Genomic DNA, 17712 nt, shown 5'->3' on the forward strand with positions numbered 1-17712 from the left:
CATCTCTGCCAGTCAGGAGGCGAGAGGACGTTCCAACCCAGGCTTCGGCACGGCCCAGTCTGGCGCGGCTACTAGCCCCTTGCCTGGCCGCATCAGAAGTGGCCTCACAGAGGACTATGAGCCAGACTTGCCGCGGGAACGAGGGCCATAGTAGCTGGGTGAAAAGACTGGATTGCCCCACGGTGACTTGCACGACCGGGCAGCCACTGCGCTAGCAGAGCGATTTACGCCGCCGTTTGTCTCCTGCCTCTTCCCGTTCTCGAGAGCAGCTGCTGCTGCGCAACCCCTTCTCCGCCCGCCCCACTGGCGTCGCCTCCTTCTCAGCCTCGCACAGTGCGGCCCGGTAAGCTGAACGTAGTCGGGATGCAGGAGGGCGGGCGGAGGACAGCGCCGCTGCCACCCGTTGACTCCATCTGGGAAGGCGCCGGGCAGCGGGGCTTTGGGGGCGAGCTGTTAGCAGACACCTGTCTGGAGCTGGGGGCGCGGCAGAGCTGCCCGTCCCGGGGCGAGCCTGGAGCTTGCCTCAGGGCGTGCCGAAGCCCTGTGTTGACAACCCCGACTTCTTGAGGTGCCACTGCCGGCTGTCCGCGCCCGTAAGGCATCGGGAGCCTTCCGACATGAGAGGCAGGGCGGGGCTGCCAGGCCGCCGCCACCGCCACCCCTCCATCCAGCCGGAGGTGCGGTCAGTGCCCGCCTGCCAAAGCAGCAGGACCTGGGCGGGTGCAGGACATTTACGGGTACTAGTAGGGACAGCCGAGGGCAGCGGCTGTGGCTACTACCACTGTGCTTCCCGGCGACTTGCGGTCCGGAGCTCAGCTCACGCTGGGACATGGGCACCGTGTTCCTGCTTGTTTAGTCCTTTGCTTTGCACGGCAGTTTGTAGGTGCGTGAGCGTAAGCAGACAGGGCTGCGGCAGGCTGTGCGTCCGTCTGCAGTTTGCCGTTCATCTGTTTGGTCCGTTCCCTGTCAAAGCGATTTACACTCCACATTGCTATGCGCGGTAGACCTGGTGACTTTAGCAGCATGCATTAGGTTTTTTTAGCAAGTAATGCGTTGCAAGTGACATTCCTTCCCGTTTTTATGTTAACTGCCTTTTAATTATATGGGCTACTCTTGCTATGAGGGCAAAAGTATCTCTTAGGCATCCTTTCTCATCAGCCAGTGATCCATGATGTACACGCTTATCACACAACAGCTGGACTGGTGAAACAGTTCCTTGTCAGTCAGGAGCTGGTACCATAACAGATGTCATCTCTCTTCATGCTTCTCTGTCAAACCTGGAGGCAGTTATTTAAACTTTCTTTGTTGTCTTCCCATCTAAATGCTAGTTTATTGAGAAATGCTGGTTAAGTATGCTTTTAAAGTGTGTCTCTAGGTGGAAATATTAGGAGGTTGGAAGCTATCAGTAATTTTTTATGTGTACCTGAATTCCTTCCGTGGTTGTTTCTTTGGCCAAGTGTCTGTTTCTCCCTTTATGGGAGCTGGATTTTCTGGTATAGGCATTTGTTGGCTAGGAGAGCTCATCTGTGTCATCTTTCTTCAAAGTTGCCACTCGTCTATTATTTTTTTCAAGACTCCCTGTAACTAATGTTGAAGTTTCTGTGACCTAGTTTCTCACTGCAAACTAATTATTGTAATTTTCATGGCTGCAGTGTTCCAAAGAGATCGCAGACAACTTTTGAACAAAAAAAGGCACTGAGAACCACTTGTCCTGCTGTACTTACTCATTTTTATGCATTTCAGGGTGAGGGGCAGACCAGTTGAAAACAAATTCTAAAACAGCATTTCAGAAATTTAAGGAATATAAGGCTCTGTGTTTAGTTCTTTACTTGGAATATTTGAAAAAAAAAATAGGGGGGATTACTTAATGATTTATAACATTTTTTTGAGGAGGAAATGGCCATTGTACGTTATACAGTTTGAATTGTGTAAGAAACTTAGATATGAATATCCAAAGGGGAATTCCTACTAGTGTGGGGATGCCAGAAGGCAAAATGTCCTGTTTAAAAAACACAAGCTGATGGGCTGTGTACCGTTTTTCTGGCTATTCTGTGGGCTGCTTAATTCTTCCTTTTTTTATTGTTTTCCTTGTGAATAGTTCCACTAGCTTTTTGTGTTGCTGCTCATAGGTGTTCCAGACAGAAGGGTGGTAGGGGAGAAATACACTACACTTCCTGTTTCCTCTTAACTTACAGATGAGTAGGAATCTTAAATAACTTATCCTGAATTTATGCAAAAAAAAATCTTGCTGAATGAGAGTTGTTAGTTATTCTTCCAGTGTTTCCTGCCTTTGTAAGTGTAAGAAACAACATTTTCAGGTGGATCTAGTGAATTTTGTGTTAGTTTCCATGCCACTAAGATACTCCCCATTTATATAACCTAAGAAGTTTACTAAGTGCTGGCCAAACTTTATTTTGAGTTCTGCATACAGTTGAACACTACTGTGCACGAGTTCAAAAGCCCCTGTTTAGAAGAGTTCACAAATAGCAGTGACAGTTGGAGATCAAGAAAAGATGATATGCAAGGGAAGAGGGAAAGAACTGATTTAGCCCCAAGGCAAATTTGAAAGGCAGCTAATAAATTATAAATATTTAAAGTTGTGAAATATTCTCGTGTAGATGACAAGGAGCAGTTTTGTTCTCTATATTTTAAGTGAATAAGCAAAACTGCAAGAAATTCGGGTGAGGTGTTAAAGCGAAAGTTAAGATAATAGAAGATAAGAAAATTTAGTTTCAGAATGCTGTGAAATACCCATCAAAGGTCTGTAAGAAAAAGTTAGACAGATGGTTTCCAAGAAAGGACACTGGATGGAAGGCTTAGCAGCTTCTGCTCCTGGCTTTTCTGTGACTGAATCACAGTATGTGAGAGCCTAAATCTTGTCTCTCTTGTACATGCAAATCAATAAAGATAAAATCACCTTTTCTTCCCCGAGACAACAGCTGCTCAGGAGGTGTTGTGCAAGCAGTCCTGGGTGGTTTGCCTAAATGCTCAGGGATGTGTATTTTCAGTCTCTGTCCTCCAGACACAGTAAAACACTTGAAGAACGTAAAACAAAGAGCCATGAAGAAGTATAGGATTTTTAAGACTGATATGTCTACATAGTATTCCAGAGACAAACATGAGCTCATGTGAAGCACCTGATCTGAAAGCAGTACAGCCACAGCAAACCTGGCCCAGTGCAAAGCTGAAAAGACCCACTAAAGAATTACAGAATCTACTATATGAGTGCCAAATTAAAATCTTTTTCTATTGGTGTTTTGTGCTAAAAGACAAGGCAAGGTGAGAACAGGATGCCATTTAATAGCTTCATATGCAAACCAAGACAAAAACTTATTTAAATATATTCAGAACCTTATGATTAAACTTCATTCAATTATAAAACCCCTTCAAAATCCTATGTTTTTATGCTTGCTTTTGAGTTTCAGATGAAATTATGGCATGTTAAATTGAAAACAAATGCTTGTTTAACAAATCAGAAATGTCTCATTTGCTGTTTTCTAGCATGACAAGTATAGAAAGAGTTTCAATGTCTTGGTGTACATTCGTAGCATTTCTTCTGACCTCTGTAAGAACTGTAAAAGGCTCAAACATGAAGACTTTTAGTATACCTACAGGAATCTCCTTTTAAAATTCTCCTAGACCATAAGAACTTTTCAGCTCACTGTAATAAAATTTTATAAAAAGCATTTGTCCTTTTGACGTGTTTGGTTTGTTAGTGTTTTGTTGGTGTTTTTTTGTTGTGTGGTTCACTGTCAGCACTGTTAATCACACAGAATGCAAGCTGTACTCATGGATTATTGTATATATATTAGATATTCATGGAGAAGGCATGTATTCAACAGCTTTTCTTGCTTCAGTCTTTGCTATCAAGTTCTCCAGCTACACCACCTAAGTCATAGTTGACAAAGGCAAGGAGCGGGAGAATGAAGAATTGTCTAGTGTAGAAGAAGATCAGGTTTAAGAGCAGCTAAGGAACCTAAAGGTGCACAAGTCTATGTGACCTGATAAGGTGTGTCAGGCTTCTGAGTGAACTAGCAGATAAAGTTGCTAAGCCACTCTCGTCATATTTCAGAAGTCTGGTGAAATTCACACTGACTGGAAAAGGGTAAATGTAACCTCCAGTTTTAAAAACGGGAAAAGGAAGACTCAGGAAACTACAGGCTGGTCAATGTCAGCTCTGGCCCCAGAAAGATCATGGAGCAGATCTTCCTGGCAACTGTGCTAGAACACATGGAAAATACACAAGTGATTGTTGACAGCCAGCATGGCTTCACTAAGGACAAATTGCACTGACAAATTTGGTGACCATGTACAAAGGATTTACAGCATCAGTGGATAAGGGAAGAGTAAATGTTGTCACCTCCCCAGACTCGTTCAAGTCATTTGACACTTTCTCAGATGGCATTCTTCTCTCTGAATTGGAGAGATGTGGATTTCATGGCTGGACCACTCAGCAAATAAGAAATTGATTGGATGATCACACTCTAAATGTTGCAGTCAGTTGCTCAACATCCAGGTGGAGACCAGTGAACAATGACCTTCTTCAGAGGTTGGTACTGTGACTAGTGCAGTTTAGCATCTTTGTCAGGGATAGGGACACTGAGATCGAGTGCCCACTATGCAAGTTTGCTGACAACACCAAGCTGTGTGATGCACTTAATATGCTAGAGGAAAGGAATGCCATCCAGAAGGATCTTGACAGGCTACAGAGGTTTGAACTTCTTGAAATACAGCAAGGCTAAATTCAGGATCCTGCACCTGGCTTGAGGTAATCTCTAACACAATGACAAGCTGGGGGATGAAGTGATTGCGAGCAGCTCTGAGGAGAAGGACTTGGGAGTATTGGTGGATGAAAAACTGAGCAGCAATGTCCACTTGCAGCCTATAAAGCCAATCACATCCTAGGCTACATCAAAACAAGCATGACCAGCAGGTTAAGGGAGGTGATTCTCTCCTAATATGCTGTCTTGAGATCCCACCTGGAGAACTGTGTCCAAGCTCTGGGCTCCTAGGATAAGAAGGACATGGATGTTTTGGAGAGGGTCGAGAACACTGCCACAAGAATGATCTGGAGCATCTCTACTGTGAGGATGAGCTGAGAGAGTTGGGGTTGTTAGCCTAGAGAAGAGGAGGCTCCAGGAACACCTTACAGCAGTCTTCCAGTACTTTAAAGTGGCCTTTAAAAGAACAGTATGAAGCGATTCTTTATCAGAGATTGCAGTGACAGGACAAGGAGTAATGGTTTTAAACTCAGAGAGGATAGATTTAGGTTAGATATTAGGAAGAAATCCTTCCCTGTGAGGGTGGTGAGACACTGGAGCAGGTTGCCCAAGAAGTTCGAGAAGCCTCTTTGTGGAGTCGTTCAAGGCTCAACTGGATGGGGCTTTGAGTAGCCTGGTTTTGTGGAGGGCTTCCTGTCCATTGTAGTGAGGCTGGAACTAGATGATCTTTAAGGCCCTTCCCAACACAAATCTGATTCTCTGGTTGTATGATTTCTCTTATGAAAGTACATTATTAAGTTAAAAGGTAAATGCAGAAATAGGAAAAAAAAACTTTTTCAAGTGTACAAATACTAAAAGGATTTATTTAAGAGTAAAATACTGCTTGCTTGCTAGATCTTTCTCAGGTGGAAGGAATATTTACATTACTTCAAATGCTAGTGATCACAGAGTCACTATGGATAGAAAAGACCTCTAAGATCATCAAATCCAACCATTATCTGACAATACCAGGGCCACTACTACACCATATCCTTGAGGACCATATCCAGACAGCTTTTAAATACATCGACGGATGGCAATTCAACCACTTCCCTGGGCAAGCTGTTCCAGCCTTAGAGAGTACTTACAGTATAGATTTTTTTTTCCCAGTGTGTAGCCTTAACCTCCCAAGTATAACTTGATGCCATTTCTTGTTCTATGAGTTGTGACTTGTAAGAGGAGACCAGCACCCACAGAATCACAGGATTAACAAGGTTGGGAAAGACCTTCAAGATCGAATGATCTAAACCATGGCACTAAGTGCCACATCCAGCTTTTTAAAAAAACTTCCAGAGACTCCACCAGTGACTCCAGTAGTCAAGGTATGGCCTAACCACTGCTGAGAACAGGGGCAGAGTGACTTCCCTGGTCCTGCTGGCCACACTATTCCTGATACAGGCCAGGAAGCCATTTGCTTTCTTGGCTACCTGGGCATACTGCTTGCTCATGTTCATCTGGGTGTTGACTAATACCCCTGCCTGGCCACTCTCCAGCCACTCTGTCCCCAGCCTGTAATGCATGGGGTTGTTGACACCACTGTAGAACCTGGCACTTAGACTTGTTAAAACTCATGCCATTAGACTCTGCCCATCTATCCAGCCTGGCAAGGTCCCTCTGCATAGCCCTCCTACCCTCCACTGGGTCGAAACTTGCACCCAGCTTGTTGTAATCTAATGGTGGACTTAATCCCCTTTTCCGGATCATCAGTAAAGATGCTACACAGGACTGGGCCCAGCACTGATCCCTGGGGCACACCACTAGTGACAGCTGCCAACTGGATGTGGCACCATTCACCACCACTCTCTGGGCCTGGCCATCCAGCCAGTTCTTGACCCAGCACATAATGCCTCCATCTAAGCTGTGTGCTACCAGCTTTGCCAGCAGTTTGCTAGCGAAGGCAGTGTCAGAGGCTTTGCTGAAGTCCAGGTAGGCTACTTCCATGGCCTTCCCCACATCCACCAGGTGGGTCACCTGGTCATAAAAGGAGATTAGATTGGTCATCCTGTAGGTGCTGTGTGATCGCACACAAGTTGATCTGTTCTGTAATCTTGCCTGGCACTGAGGTCAGGCTGACAGTCTTGTAATTTCCCATTTCCTTTTTCTGGCCCTTCTTGTTGATGGGAAAAGTTGGCCAGCTTCCAGTCATCTGGGATCTCTGCAGTGAGCCAGGGCTGTTGATAAATGATAGAGAGTGGCTTGTCGAGCTGATCAGCCAGCCGTGTCATTACCCTAGGATGGATCCCGTCTGGTCCCATTGACTTGTGAGGATTGAGGAGACTCAGCAGGTCTCTCACTGCTTCCCTCTGAATTACAGGGGAGCTACACTGCTCCCTGACCTGTTGCGAAAGGCCAGAATAGGCCTAAATGTGTCCTGGCTTATATAGACATGTTCCCCTGTTCCACTTCTCTCCTGCTGATGGGGGGAAGCAACCATGGGAAAGGAAAATAAAGGCTTGGTGCCATAAAGTCTCCTTCTCTCCTTCCAAGTTTTTAACAGGGTGACCTTATGTGGCTGTTTGAGCTAGATCTTTAGCTCAGACAAAGAAAAATTGGAACAGAGAAACTTAAAAGTGGAAGCTCTGAGTTGAGAGTTGAACATTGTAGGGATAGGCCATGTAATGGCAACACTGGATAAGTTTACTCATTGGAGTATCAAGAGCTTTACGTCTAGAAGCATAGCTTGTACTTTTCTCTTGCTGCTTCTGCTGCTTCTGCTGCACCTGGTGCTATCTTCCCCCACTGCTGTTTTGGCTGCTGCTGCTTTTGCCATCTTCCTTAAGGTTATTATATTTCTGTAGTAGTTTGTTCTCCTTGGACTGTTATATTTAGTTTAATCTGTAAGAAATACAATTTCATGTTTCCTGACTTTCAAAAAAAAAAAAAAAGTGTTGTACTGAGTTTAGTGGGGGAGTGATCCACCCTAACTCAGGACACCTGACATGTTTTATACACTTGTTTGTGTTCTGCCCTAAAAGGGTAGAAGTAAGCCCTAGCTCACCTGTTCAGTATCTTCATTGATGATGCGGACGAGGGAAATGAGTCTGTCATCAATATGTTTGCAGATGATACCAAGTTAGGAGCAGGAGTCAATCTGTTGGAAGGTAGGAGGGCCCTGCAGAGGCTGGATGGGTGGGCAGAGGCCAATGGGATGAGATTCAACAAGGCTAAGTGCAGGGTTCTATACTTTGACCGTGTGCTAGTTTGAGGCTAATTGGATTATTTTAATGAGAAAAATTATGGGCTGTAAAAAGGAAACAGTGGTGATGTTTACTTCACTCATAGGTTTGCTGAGATGTATGAAAACAAGAACACAAAACATAGATAAGGGAGTTGGGGTGTGTGTCTCTGTCGCAGTGGGTGCCTGTGCCCTTCTCCCTGGGCTACTTCTGTTTTCTAACCTCCCTTGCTGATCCTTGCAGCTCACCTTGCACATAAGGCATATTCTGGGATAAGGTAGAGGAGTGGAAAGAAGGATGAAGGGTGATTGGGAGCCCCTCCTGGGGACTCTGATTTCTGGGAGGGATGTTGTGTTTCGGTATTACTTTTAACTTGCATATTTCTGTATATAGCTGTAAATATTGTAAATATCTGCTTGTATATTGTGCTAAGCTGTAAATATAAAGCTTCATTCCTTAACTTCCTGCCAGCTGAGTGTAGTCTGTGTGATTTCATAAGAGCAGGGGGACAGGTAACTCTCAAAACATCACAGGCCACAACAACCACAAGCGGTGCTACAGTCTGAGGACAGAGTGGCTGGAGAGCAGCCAGACAGAAAGGGACCTCAGGGTATTGGTAGACAGTAGGCTGAACATGAGCCGGCAGTGTGTCCATCTGGCTAGGAGAGCCAATGGCATCCTGGCCTGTATCAGGAATAGTGTGGCCAGTACGACAAGGGAGGTTATTTGTCCCCTCTACTCAGCACCGGTCAGGCCACACTCTGAGTACCATGTCCAGTTCTGGGCCCTTCAATTCAAGAGAGATGTTGAGGTACTGGAACAGTCCAGAGAAGGGCAATAAAGCTGGTGAGGGTCCTGCAGCACAGGCCCTATGAGGAGAGGTTGAGGGAGCTGGGCTTGTTTAGCCTGGAGAAGAGGAGGCTCAGGACAGACATCATTGCTGTCTACCTGAAGGGAGGCTGTGGCCAGGTGGGGGTTGGTCACTTCTCCCAGGCAACCAGCAACAGAACAAGGGGACAGTCTCAGATTGTGCCAGGGGAGGTATAGGATGTTAGGAGGAAGTTCTTCACAGAGAGAGTGATTTGCCATTGGAATGAGCTGCCCAGGGAGGTGGTGGAGTCACCATCCCTGGAGGTGTACGGCAAAAGCCTGGATGAGGCACTTAGTGCCATGGTCTAGTTAATCCCACAGTATCACAGTATCAACAAGGTTGGAAGAGACCTCATAGATCATCAAGTCCAACCCTTTACCACAATTCTCAAGGCTAGACCATGGCACCAAGTACCATGTCCAATATTGCCTTGAACAACCCCAGGGACGGCGACTCCACCACCTCCCCAGGCAGCCCATTCCAGTGTCCAATGACTCTCTCAGTGAAGAACTTTCTCCTCACCTCAAGCCTAAATTTCCCCTGGCACAGCTTGAGGCTGTGTCCTCTCATTCCGGTGCTGGCCACCTGAGAGAAGAGAGCAACCTCCTCCTGGCCACAACCACCCCTCAGGTAGTTGTAGACAGCAATAAGGTCACCCCTGAGCCTCCTCTTCTCCAGGCTAAACAATCCCAGCTCCCTCAACCTCTCCTTGTAGGGCCTGTGCTCAAGGCCTCTCACCAGCCTTGTTGCCCTTCTCTGGACATGCTCAAGCATCTCAATGTCCCTCCTAAACTGGGGGGCCCAGAACTGAACACAGTACTCAAGGTGTGGTCTAACCAGTGCAGAATACAGGGGCAGAATGACCTCCTTGCTTCTGCTGGCCACACCATTCCTGGTGCAGGCCAGGATGACACTGGCTCTCTTGGCCACCGCATACGGCAGCCAGGAGAGCAGGCAGCGGCCGCGGTGGGATGGAGTCGGTGGTCTTCATCTTCTCGCTGATCGACTGCTGCGCCCTCATCTTCCTCTCCGTCTACTTTATAATTACTCTCTCAGATTTGGAATGTGACTACATTAATGCTCGATCCTGCTGCTCAAAACTCAATAAATGGGTGGTCCCTGAGGTGATTGGCCATGCTGTTGTCACTGTGTTAATGCTTATTTCATTGCACTGGTTCATCTTTCTCCTTAATTTACCAGTAGCAATGTGGAATATATATATGTACGTTATGGTGCCAAGTGGAATCAGATAGGGTTGGGTGCTAGGTTGGACTGGGTGATCTTGGAGGTCTCTTCCAACCTGGTTGATTCTCTGAATCTATGGTTCTAACATGGTGAGATTTGGCAAATAGACATTCTAATTGGCTAATCTGTGGCCAAAGAGCCAGTAGCATTGGGCCAAATTGATAAAAAGAGATGAGCAGGTAAATACAATATACATCTGCCTCACTGCTATCTGCCATTGTACCTGCCATGTTCTGCCTGTTACATAATAAGAAGCCTTGATGCCTTGGGCTTGCATATGGGGAATTACTTTAGTTTGTCAGGAATAAGCGTTAAGTGCTTTCATGCAATAGGCAGGAATTAGCCAGTGTGATGTTGTGTCTGTCTGCACATCTCTGAGTCTTCTGCTGGGACTGGGAACCCTGGAAAGGATACAGATTAATCCAAGAGGAACCAGGATCAAGTCAGAGATCGTCTGCCTCCTTCCCAGCATCCTGTTAGAGCTTGGAAACAGCCAACAAGACACCAATAGAACTCCCTTCAAGTGTTTGGATACTGTCTGGAAACTATAGTTCACCCTTCGGAATCCAGAGATGGTATTTTGTGAGTAAATACTTAAATCCTCTAACTGAATCCAAGTGCATTCTGCCTTAAGCAGAAAACTCCCTCTAGTCCCTCAAGTCCCTCTAGTGGGCAAGTGATATATCAACTGCAAGATTCTGATCCCAGTTTTAATTAGTTCATGTTTTTATATTGCTAGTTATATCTTACATGTTCTGGATAGCCTCTTTATTTTTCATCTGTGTAATGTTTTTCGTGACCGTGCAAAGAACCTACTATTAAAATTTAAGTACTGTGGCAAAATCCTGGATATCAAAAATAGTAAACAATACTAATTTTGAATTAAACCCCGCCCATACTGTTACAGACCCCATCTACCCGCTCAGGAGTCCAGTTGTCCTGAAGGCAACCGGTCTTACTGTTTATCTCCTTTCAGGTAACTGTAGGTCTCCCCTCAGTCTCCTCTTCTCCAGATTAAACAACCCCATTTCTCATCTGCTTCTCATAAGACTTTTTCACAGGACCTCACACCAGCTTTGTTGCCTTTCTCAGGATATGCTCCAGCTCCAACATGCCTCTCATACTGTGGTGCCCAAAACTGATCACAGTGCTCAATCTGCAGCCTCGCCAGTGCTAAGTACTGTGGGACAATCACCTCTTTAGTCCTACAGGCCACACTGTTCTGGTACGACCCAAGATGCAGCTGGCCTTCTTGGACATCCAGGCACACTGGTGGCTCGTGTTCAGCCAGCTGTTGATCAGCATCCCTGGATCCCTTTATCCCTTTCTGCCAAGCAGCTTTCCAGCCACTCAGCCCCATACCTGTAGCATTGCATGGGATTGTTGGGACTCAAGTGATAGACCTGGCCTTGTTGAAGCTCATATGATTGGCCTCAGCCCACTGATCCAGCACGTGCAGGTCCCTGTGAAGAGTTTCTACCCTCCAGCAGATCAGCATTCCAGCCTAACTTGTAGTTGTCTGCCAACTTGGTGAGAGTGCTCTCCATCTCCTTATTAAAGTCATTAATAAATACACTGAACAGAAATGGCCCCAGCACAGAGTCTTTCAGAACACTGCTTGTGACCAGCATCGTTAGACAGCCTTTGTTTGCATGACTTGAGCCTTTTTAAATATAGCTGATGCATTTATTAATTATCATTTGTTTTATACCCTGTATCACCAGCTTCAAATGAAGTAGCTGTTCAACAGATAGCTAACAGAAGTGTCACAGAATGTTTACAAAGACCTGAGTATGTACCATTTTAATACACATATACACCATATAAAGTGTGTTAGTTGTGTGTTACTGTAGTACTTTTCAAGATGGTGTTTTAGGGGTGGGATTTAGGGATGGTGTTTTAGGATGGGGTTATAGCTGTACCTGCAAAGCACGACTGAGTTGGCCTTGTGCATAAAGTCACAGGCTTTCCTTGTTGGTCTTAAATTTGAGATTCTCACTGAGCTGTTGTAAAATTAAATTAATTCTGTAGATGTGTTATAAAGTTATGAAGAACAATTAGAACTGCTTTAGAGCATTTAAGTGATGCAAACAACTTCATAACTGGTAATCATTCTTTCCATGTCCTGTGAAATCTATGTTGTGTTTGTCATTGCAAAGTGATACACACTACTTTCAGAGCCTGATTTTGCTTTTTTTTCTTTAATAAAAGAAATCTTTCATAGAGAGGTCCAGCATTTTTAGACTTTTGAAATACAAGTGGTACAGAAAGTAGCGGCATTGATACAGTGATGTTAAGAGACATTTGAGAGACTTAAGTTAGGGCATTTGAATGATTACATTTTTGTCATGAACAAGATAGATTTCCAGGGTAAATTCTGCCTTTTCTGAAAGTGTCTCTTCCCTGATCTTTTGCTTGGCCATCATAGTTTACATTAAAATAAGTTCATGTAATCTTCGCAAAAAAAAAAATTAATTTATTGTGGCATTGCCAGAAACTATATCGCGTTTGTTTTAATTTCAGTTTCTAAGCTTGGAATGGATCTTCCCAGAGAGAGTGATTTCCCATTGGAATGGGCTGCCCAGGGAGGTGGTGGAGGCACCATCCCTGGGGGTCTTCAAGAAAAGACTGGATGAGGCACTTAGTGTCATGGTCTAGTTGACTGGATAGGGCTGGGTGATAGGTTGGACTGGATGATCTTGGAGGTCTCTTCCAACCTGGTTGATTCTATGATTCTATGATTCTGTGATCTGTTTATTAAAAGCTGAATGTACAGTTGAGCTGAGAGTCTAACCTATGCAACAGCTATTTCTGTTCTTCCTTGTCAAACTGTATTTCAGGCTCTTTACATATATAGAAAGACTAGTAAATCTACTGAAAGAAGACCACCAATATAAATGTAAAATAGTGAATCGGATGATATCTAGTTGATTGGATAGGGCTGTGGGACAGGTAGGACTGGATGATCTTGGAAGTCTCTTCCAGGCTGGTTGATTCTGTGATTTTATGAATAACCTGTGTGTGTGTGTGTATGTGTCTGATTTAATTGGGGCAATTATTGAGGCAGGAATTAAAAAGTACGTAGTTATTTTTATTTCCCGAAAGCCCCACCCACAACTATATACAAATTAGTTCAATTTCGGTTCTAATTCAGTTGGGAAAATCTTCACAAGGATGCTTTTGGGCTATTCATTCATGTAGGAGAATCAAAAAACTTTGAAAAGTTTAGCCACAAAATATCTTTACCTCACTTATGAATAGGAAGCCTGGAGCCCTAGGTAAAGTCTGTTCCACTCACTGCAGTGGAGCAGAAATTTCAAGATAGTTCCTGGCTCCTTTGTGGCAGTGTTGGAACTTCTCAGACGTTGAAAGGCTTCTAGATCTTCCCAAGACACTGGGAAAGAGGCAGACGATCTCTGACCTGGTCTTGGTTCCTCTTGGCATGGAGGTTTGCAGAGGTGCAGGCAGGATCTCTTGCAGATGTGTAGAGAGCACAATGTTGGTGGTGCTTCTTGCCATGTCATGAGGCACTTAAATGCCTTCTCTTGGGATACTTGAGGCACTTAAGCCTCCAGGTAATTCAAGTCCAAAATGTCAGGGCTAAGCTGATCTGAAGCACAAGGTAGAGCAGAACCAACCTAAGAGCAGTTAGGTGGAGGCAGCAGGCCAGAGGCAGCAAACTGCTTGCAGATCAGCTCAATTTATATTATTTGCCTGAGTGTAAGACACCTTTGGCCACAGAGATTCACCAATCAAATGGCATTTGCAAAACTGACCATATTAGATGAAACCAGGGCTTGCTCACCTTTATTTGGGCAAGACACCATCAAGTGCTTAAACACCTGTGGATACCTATTTATCATTTTGGGAGGGGACATAATGGCCCAAGCCTTTGTTTTCCTCCTGCCCTTGCTTCCCTCATCAGCAGAAGGGTGGGGCAAGCCAGGACATCTAATAGGCCTGTTAGCCTTCCAGGACAGTGTCATAGCCTTTAATTCAGAAAATAAGGCAGGAAAGGATAGAAACAGGGAAAATGTGGAAAGTGTAAAAGTCTTTGTGGCTCAATAAGCTAAACTCTTCAGATAAACTATACTGAGAGTCTCAGAGTTCCATTAATTAGGGAAAGATACATAAAACTTAAGTTGTTGAAATAATTGCACAATCATACGGCTCGATTGTGGAAGAAGAGATTCTTTTATTACTGGGTTTAAGTTTTATGTACTGGCTTCCTTGTCAGGGCATGCTGTGCACTTCACTACAAGTAAGCATACCCTTGCATAATGCTTGAGTTGAGTGTATAGATGTACACTTTTTTTTGTTTGGTTGTTTTTTCATAGCTGACACACAAGGGTAAAGATAGAAAGAGGTAGAACGAAGAGTTGGAGGAGTCTTGGAGAAGGCATGGCGAAAAGGGAAAGCTTTGGAAACAGTTCAGAGAAAACCAGAGAGACATCAGAAACATGTCAAGACACGAAGAGAAAAAAAAAATTGTCATTGTGGTAGTCTTAATTTAGGTCTCTGTTTTATAAGGAAGATTCAGTTTTGTGGAAAGCTCTTTTGCACCAGTAGTACTGGTTCTCTCACCAAAAAAATAATTCAAGGAAGCAAGCCTCCAGAGGCATACTGAAAAAAGAATCTTCTCTGACTTTATGTCAGGATCCTTTTTGTTAATGGCATCACATGTATGCATATGGGGAAAAAAAAGGTAGTGGAAAGAAGGTGTCTTTGCACCCTACGGTAGAAATTTTAATTGCTAGGTGAGACCAATCACCATTGTGCACAAGACTCTATAACTAGGTAGCCGATGAAATCCTGCAGTGCAGTACTGCTTCCCTAATCATAGGGAGACAGAGATGAGATGACTGATTTTTACTTCAGTTGGTTGTCTTTCCCTGGTGAGTTTTGGACCTTCAGTCAAAGACATACCAGAAATACTAGTAAAGGAGGAAATTCTTAGAACAAATCTTAAAACCAAATGGTGAAGTTACAGAGACAGCATATCCAAGTACAGGTGCTATCCACAGAAAGAAGCAAGATGATAGCATAGACATGGCAGATGGATCTGTCTGCTGTTACTACTTGGAGGACTTCTAAAAGTTTCTATCTTCTGAGTATAGTCCTACTTCAAATTTTTAGCATAATAAAACATTTATTCTCCTGTGTTTTGTAATATAGAAGTCTGTGATTTTCCATAGTTATAAATTTTAACAACTGATTTTAAGACTTTAACACTTGTCAGAATTTAATTGTATTTTTAGATTTTTTTTAATTACTGACATTATAAAACATTAAAATATTTAATTAGATTTATGGAATTTCTGTGCTGAAAGATAATTTTATTTACTTGTTGTATCTGTTAGTGAAGTGCTAGTTTTTTAGATTTTGTTTTCCGTTGGTCGAACTAGCACACATCACTGCATTAAAAACACAGAAATTGCTGAGAGTCCCTGATTTCTCTGCTAATTTTCCTAACAAGCACTCGAAAATTAATTTAAAACTATTTGTGGTGTAGTTGTGCAGTTCTGGCCACAGTCTCCATATAAACTTGAAGTTAAATTTTCCTGTATTTACTGGAAAATTCTGCTACTTAACAAAGTTTCTGAAATCCATTTCCAAATACACATGGAAGATCACAAATTGCATAATTTCTGTTCTTCTAAACAAAACCACCTCCAAAGGATTTCATCTCAACGGTAGAATGTCCAATGTCCTTGGATTTGGAAATGGAGTATTATTCATAATATCTACCTGATTTTCAGCTTGAATAATGGACCAACATGTTTGAAGTTTATCTTTTCTTAATAAAATATTTATTGCATTTTGGAAGATTACTTCTGACTATATTAAAAAAAAACCACCATCATATGGGTGTTAAATATCAATGTAGTAATTCTTCTTTTAACAGAATCACAACCTTTGGTTGAACGTCTGGAGTCTTGAAACATATGACATGTGAACTTAAAAGCCATTCCAGAGTGGGTTAAAAAGTGTCATTGAAAAGGTAGACCTTTTCTTGCTTGCATCTCTACAATCCAACATGTGAAATAAGTAAATGGAACAAGTTTCAAGGCTGTTTTTCTTCAGACTTTCTGCCTGAGTGATTTCCTTCAGTAACTTCTGTGATTACTTTTTACAGTGTTTTGTTTTTTTTTCCTTAAGTATTTTTTTCATGTATACACAAAGCCTACAAGAGATAACTTCTCTTCCTATCCATTTATAGATGGATGTATTTATGTTTGTACAAGTAACTGACATGGGCAGCTCAGCATATTCTGTCAATGCTTAAAGTTATAATAGAGGTTTTGGATTTTTAACACAGTGGCTTTCATATTTAATGTGCTCTTACGTCATATGAATAGGTAGGCTGCAAATCTGATGACAAGCCAGCATCACTGCTTTTGAGTTTCAGCTGCCCGTTCCGACATTACAAACCATGTCATGACTTTTCTGTTGTACTGTTTGCTTCAGTGGAGTACTTCCTTTGAGTTATTTTAGCTCTAGGAGTTACTGTTTTTGCATAGATAAAATTAACAGAAACAGTCCTTTTCTTTTGCTTTTGGTTTTTTCTGATGAGCCTTTGATTTTGAGAGGCAAATGCTATCTGCCTTCCTTTCAACTTAGGCTTCAGTGTCTAAGTTTTACAGTCACAGGCAGCTTCTGATCTAAGCAAATTTACCCTGAAAATGATACACAAATAAACTTTCATGACTGTAAAACTAAACACTCTAAAATTAAGAATATTTATATAATTTTCTTTCATTGTTTTTTGCTTTATTTTTTTAAACATTAGTTAAACTCTTTCTGAAATTACTGTGTGCTAGAATAGTGTATCTCTTTCAGAAGCATTATCTTGGGAGGGGGAGTGACATGAAATTTAGAATTTATGAGATATTTCTCAATGGCAGAACTGCCTAATTTTAAATGCTTTATCATAACAATGCATTTTTTTATAGAGTACTTTGTGTATTCTATTATTTCAGTAAAATTTGATTCAATATTTCTAGTAATGTTATTCTTTTCACCTTTAACTATAGATGGCCAGCCTTCTGCATTTGAAATCTCAGGCCAGATGGTCAGGACCTGAGAAATGCAAACCTCATCGACTATTAAGAAAAGGCTTAATATATTTGCTGAACATTGCAGAGGAGCAGTGCTCCTCTGGTGGCAGAAGCAAAAGATGCAATTATCTGTGAACACCTTTGATATCTTAGTGGTTATTTTGTCTTTTAATGTCCTGGGAACTCTTGCATCATGCACTTCTGACTTGTCCAGAAAGATCCTGTGTGTTTATGGATAAATGTATAGCGTTTTTAAACAGCTGAGACATATCCTCAGATCCTCCTGGACTGAATAATTTTGTGATCATGTGTTATTTTCTCCCGTATGACTCCTAATTCAAAGGCTAAATCGTTTTACATAAGCACGAAGTCTATTTGCAGACTGTAAAAGCCCACTGCTTCCCAGACAGTTCTTTTTTGCCATCTGTCCCTGTTCTTAACCAATCTCATTGGGTATCATGCATACATTAGACTATAGATAAACTTCAATAATTACAAATACCTAGCTAGTGCTGCTAGTGGACTTTCTTGACCTGCATTTTATTTTCCTTATCACTCATCACTTGTTTTAGCTTCTTTAACTAACCCTTCCTGGTTTTCCC

At 42.8% G+C, this 17712-nt stretch overlaps 2 protein-coding genes across 3 annotated transcripts in view; both read left to right on the forward strand.

The window, feature by feature from the left end:
• Positions 1 to 267: 267 nt before the first annotated feature.
• RNF180 (ring finger protein 180) overlaps positions 268 to 17712 on the forward strand; it is a 127630-nt gene continuing 110185 nt past the window's right edge. For both annotated transcript variants that reach the window (XM_064139963.1, XM_064139964.1), the window contains exon 1: positions 268 to 343. The gene's annotated coding sequence lies outside the window, so the exon portion shown is untranslated. The remainder of the gene's footprint in view (positions 344 to 17712) is intronic.
• LOC135192936 (protein cornichon homolog 4-like) lies at positions 9761 to 10060 on the forward strand. The gene has a single exon (XM_064176326.1). It carries the CDS (start codon positions 9779 to 9781, stop codon positions 10058 to 10060), a length of 282 nt encoding a protein of 93 aa, XP_064032396.1. The 5' UTR covers positions 9761 to 9778.

This window comes from Pogoniulus pusillus, chromosome Z, assembly GCF_015220805.1.
Source record: "Pogoniulus pusillus isolate bPogPus1 chromosome Z, bPogPus1.pri, whole genome shotgun sequence".
Classification (NCBI taxonomy): Eukaryota; Metazoa; Chordata; class Aves; order Piciformes; family Lybiidae; genus Pogoniulus; species Pogoniulus pusillus.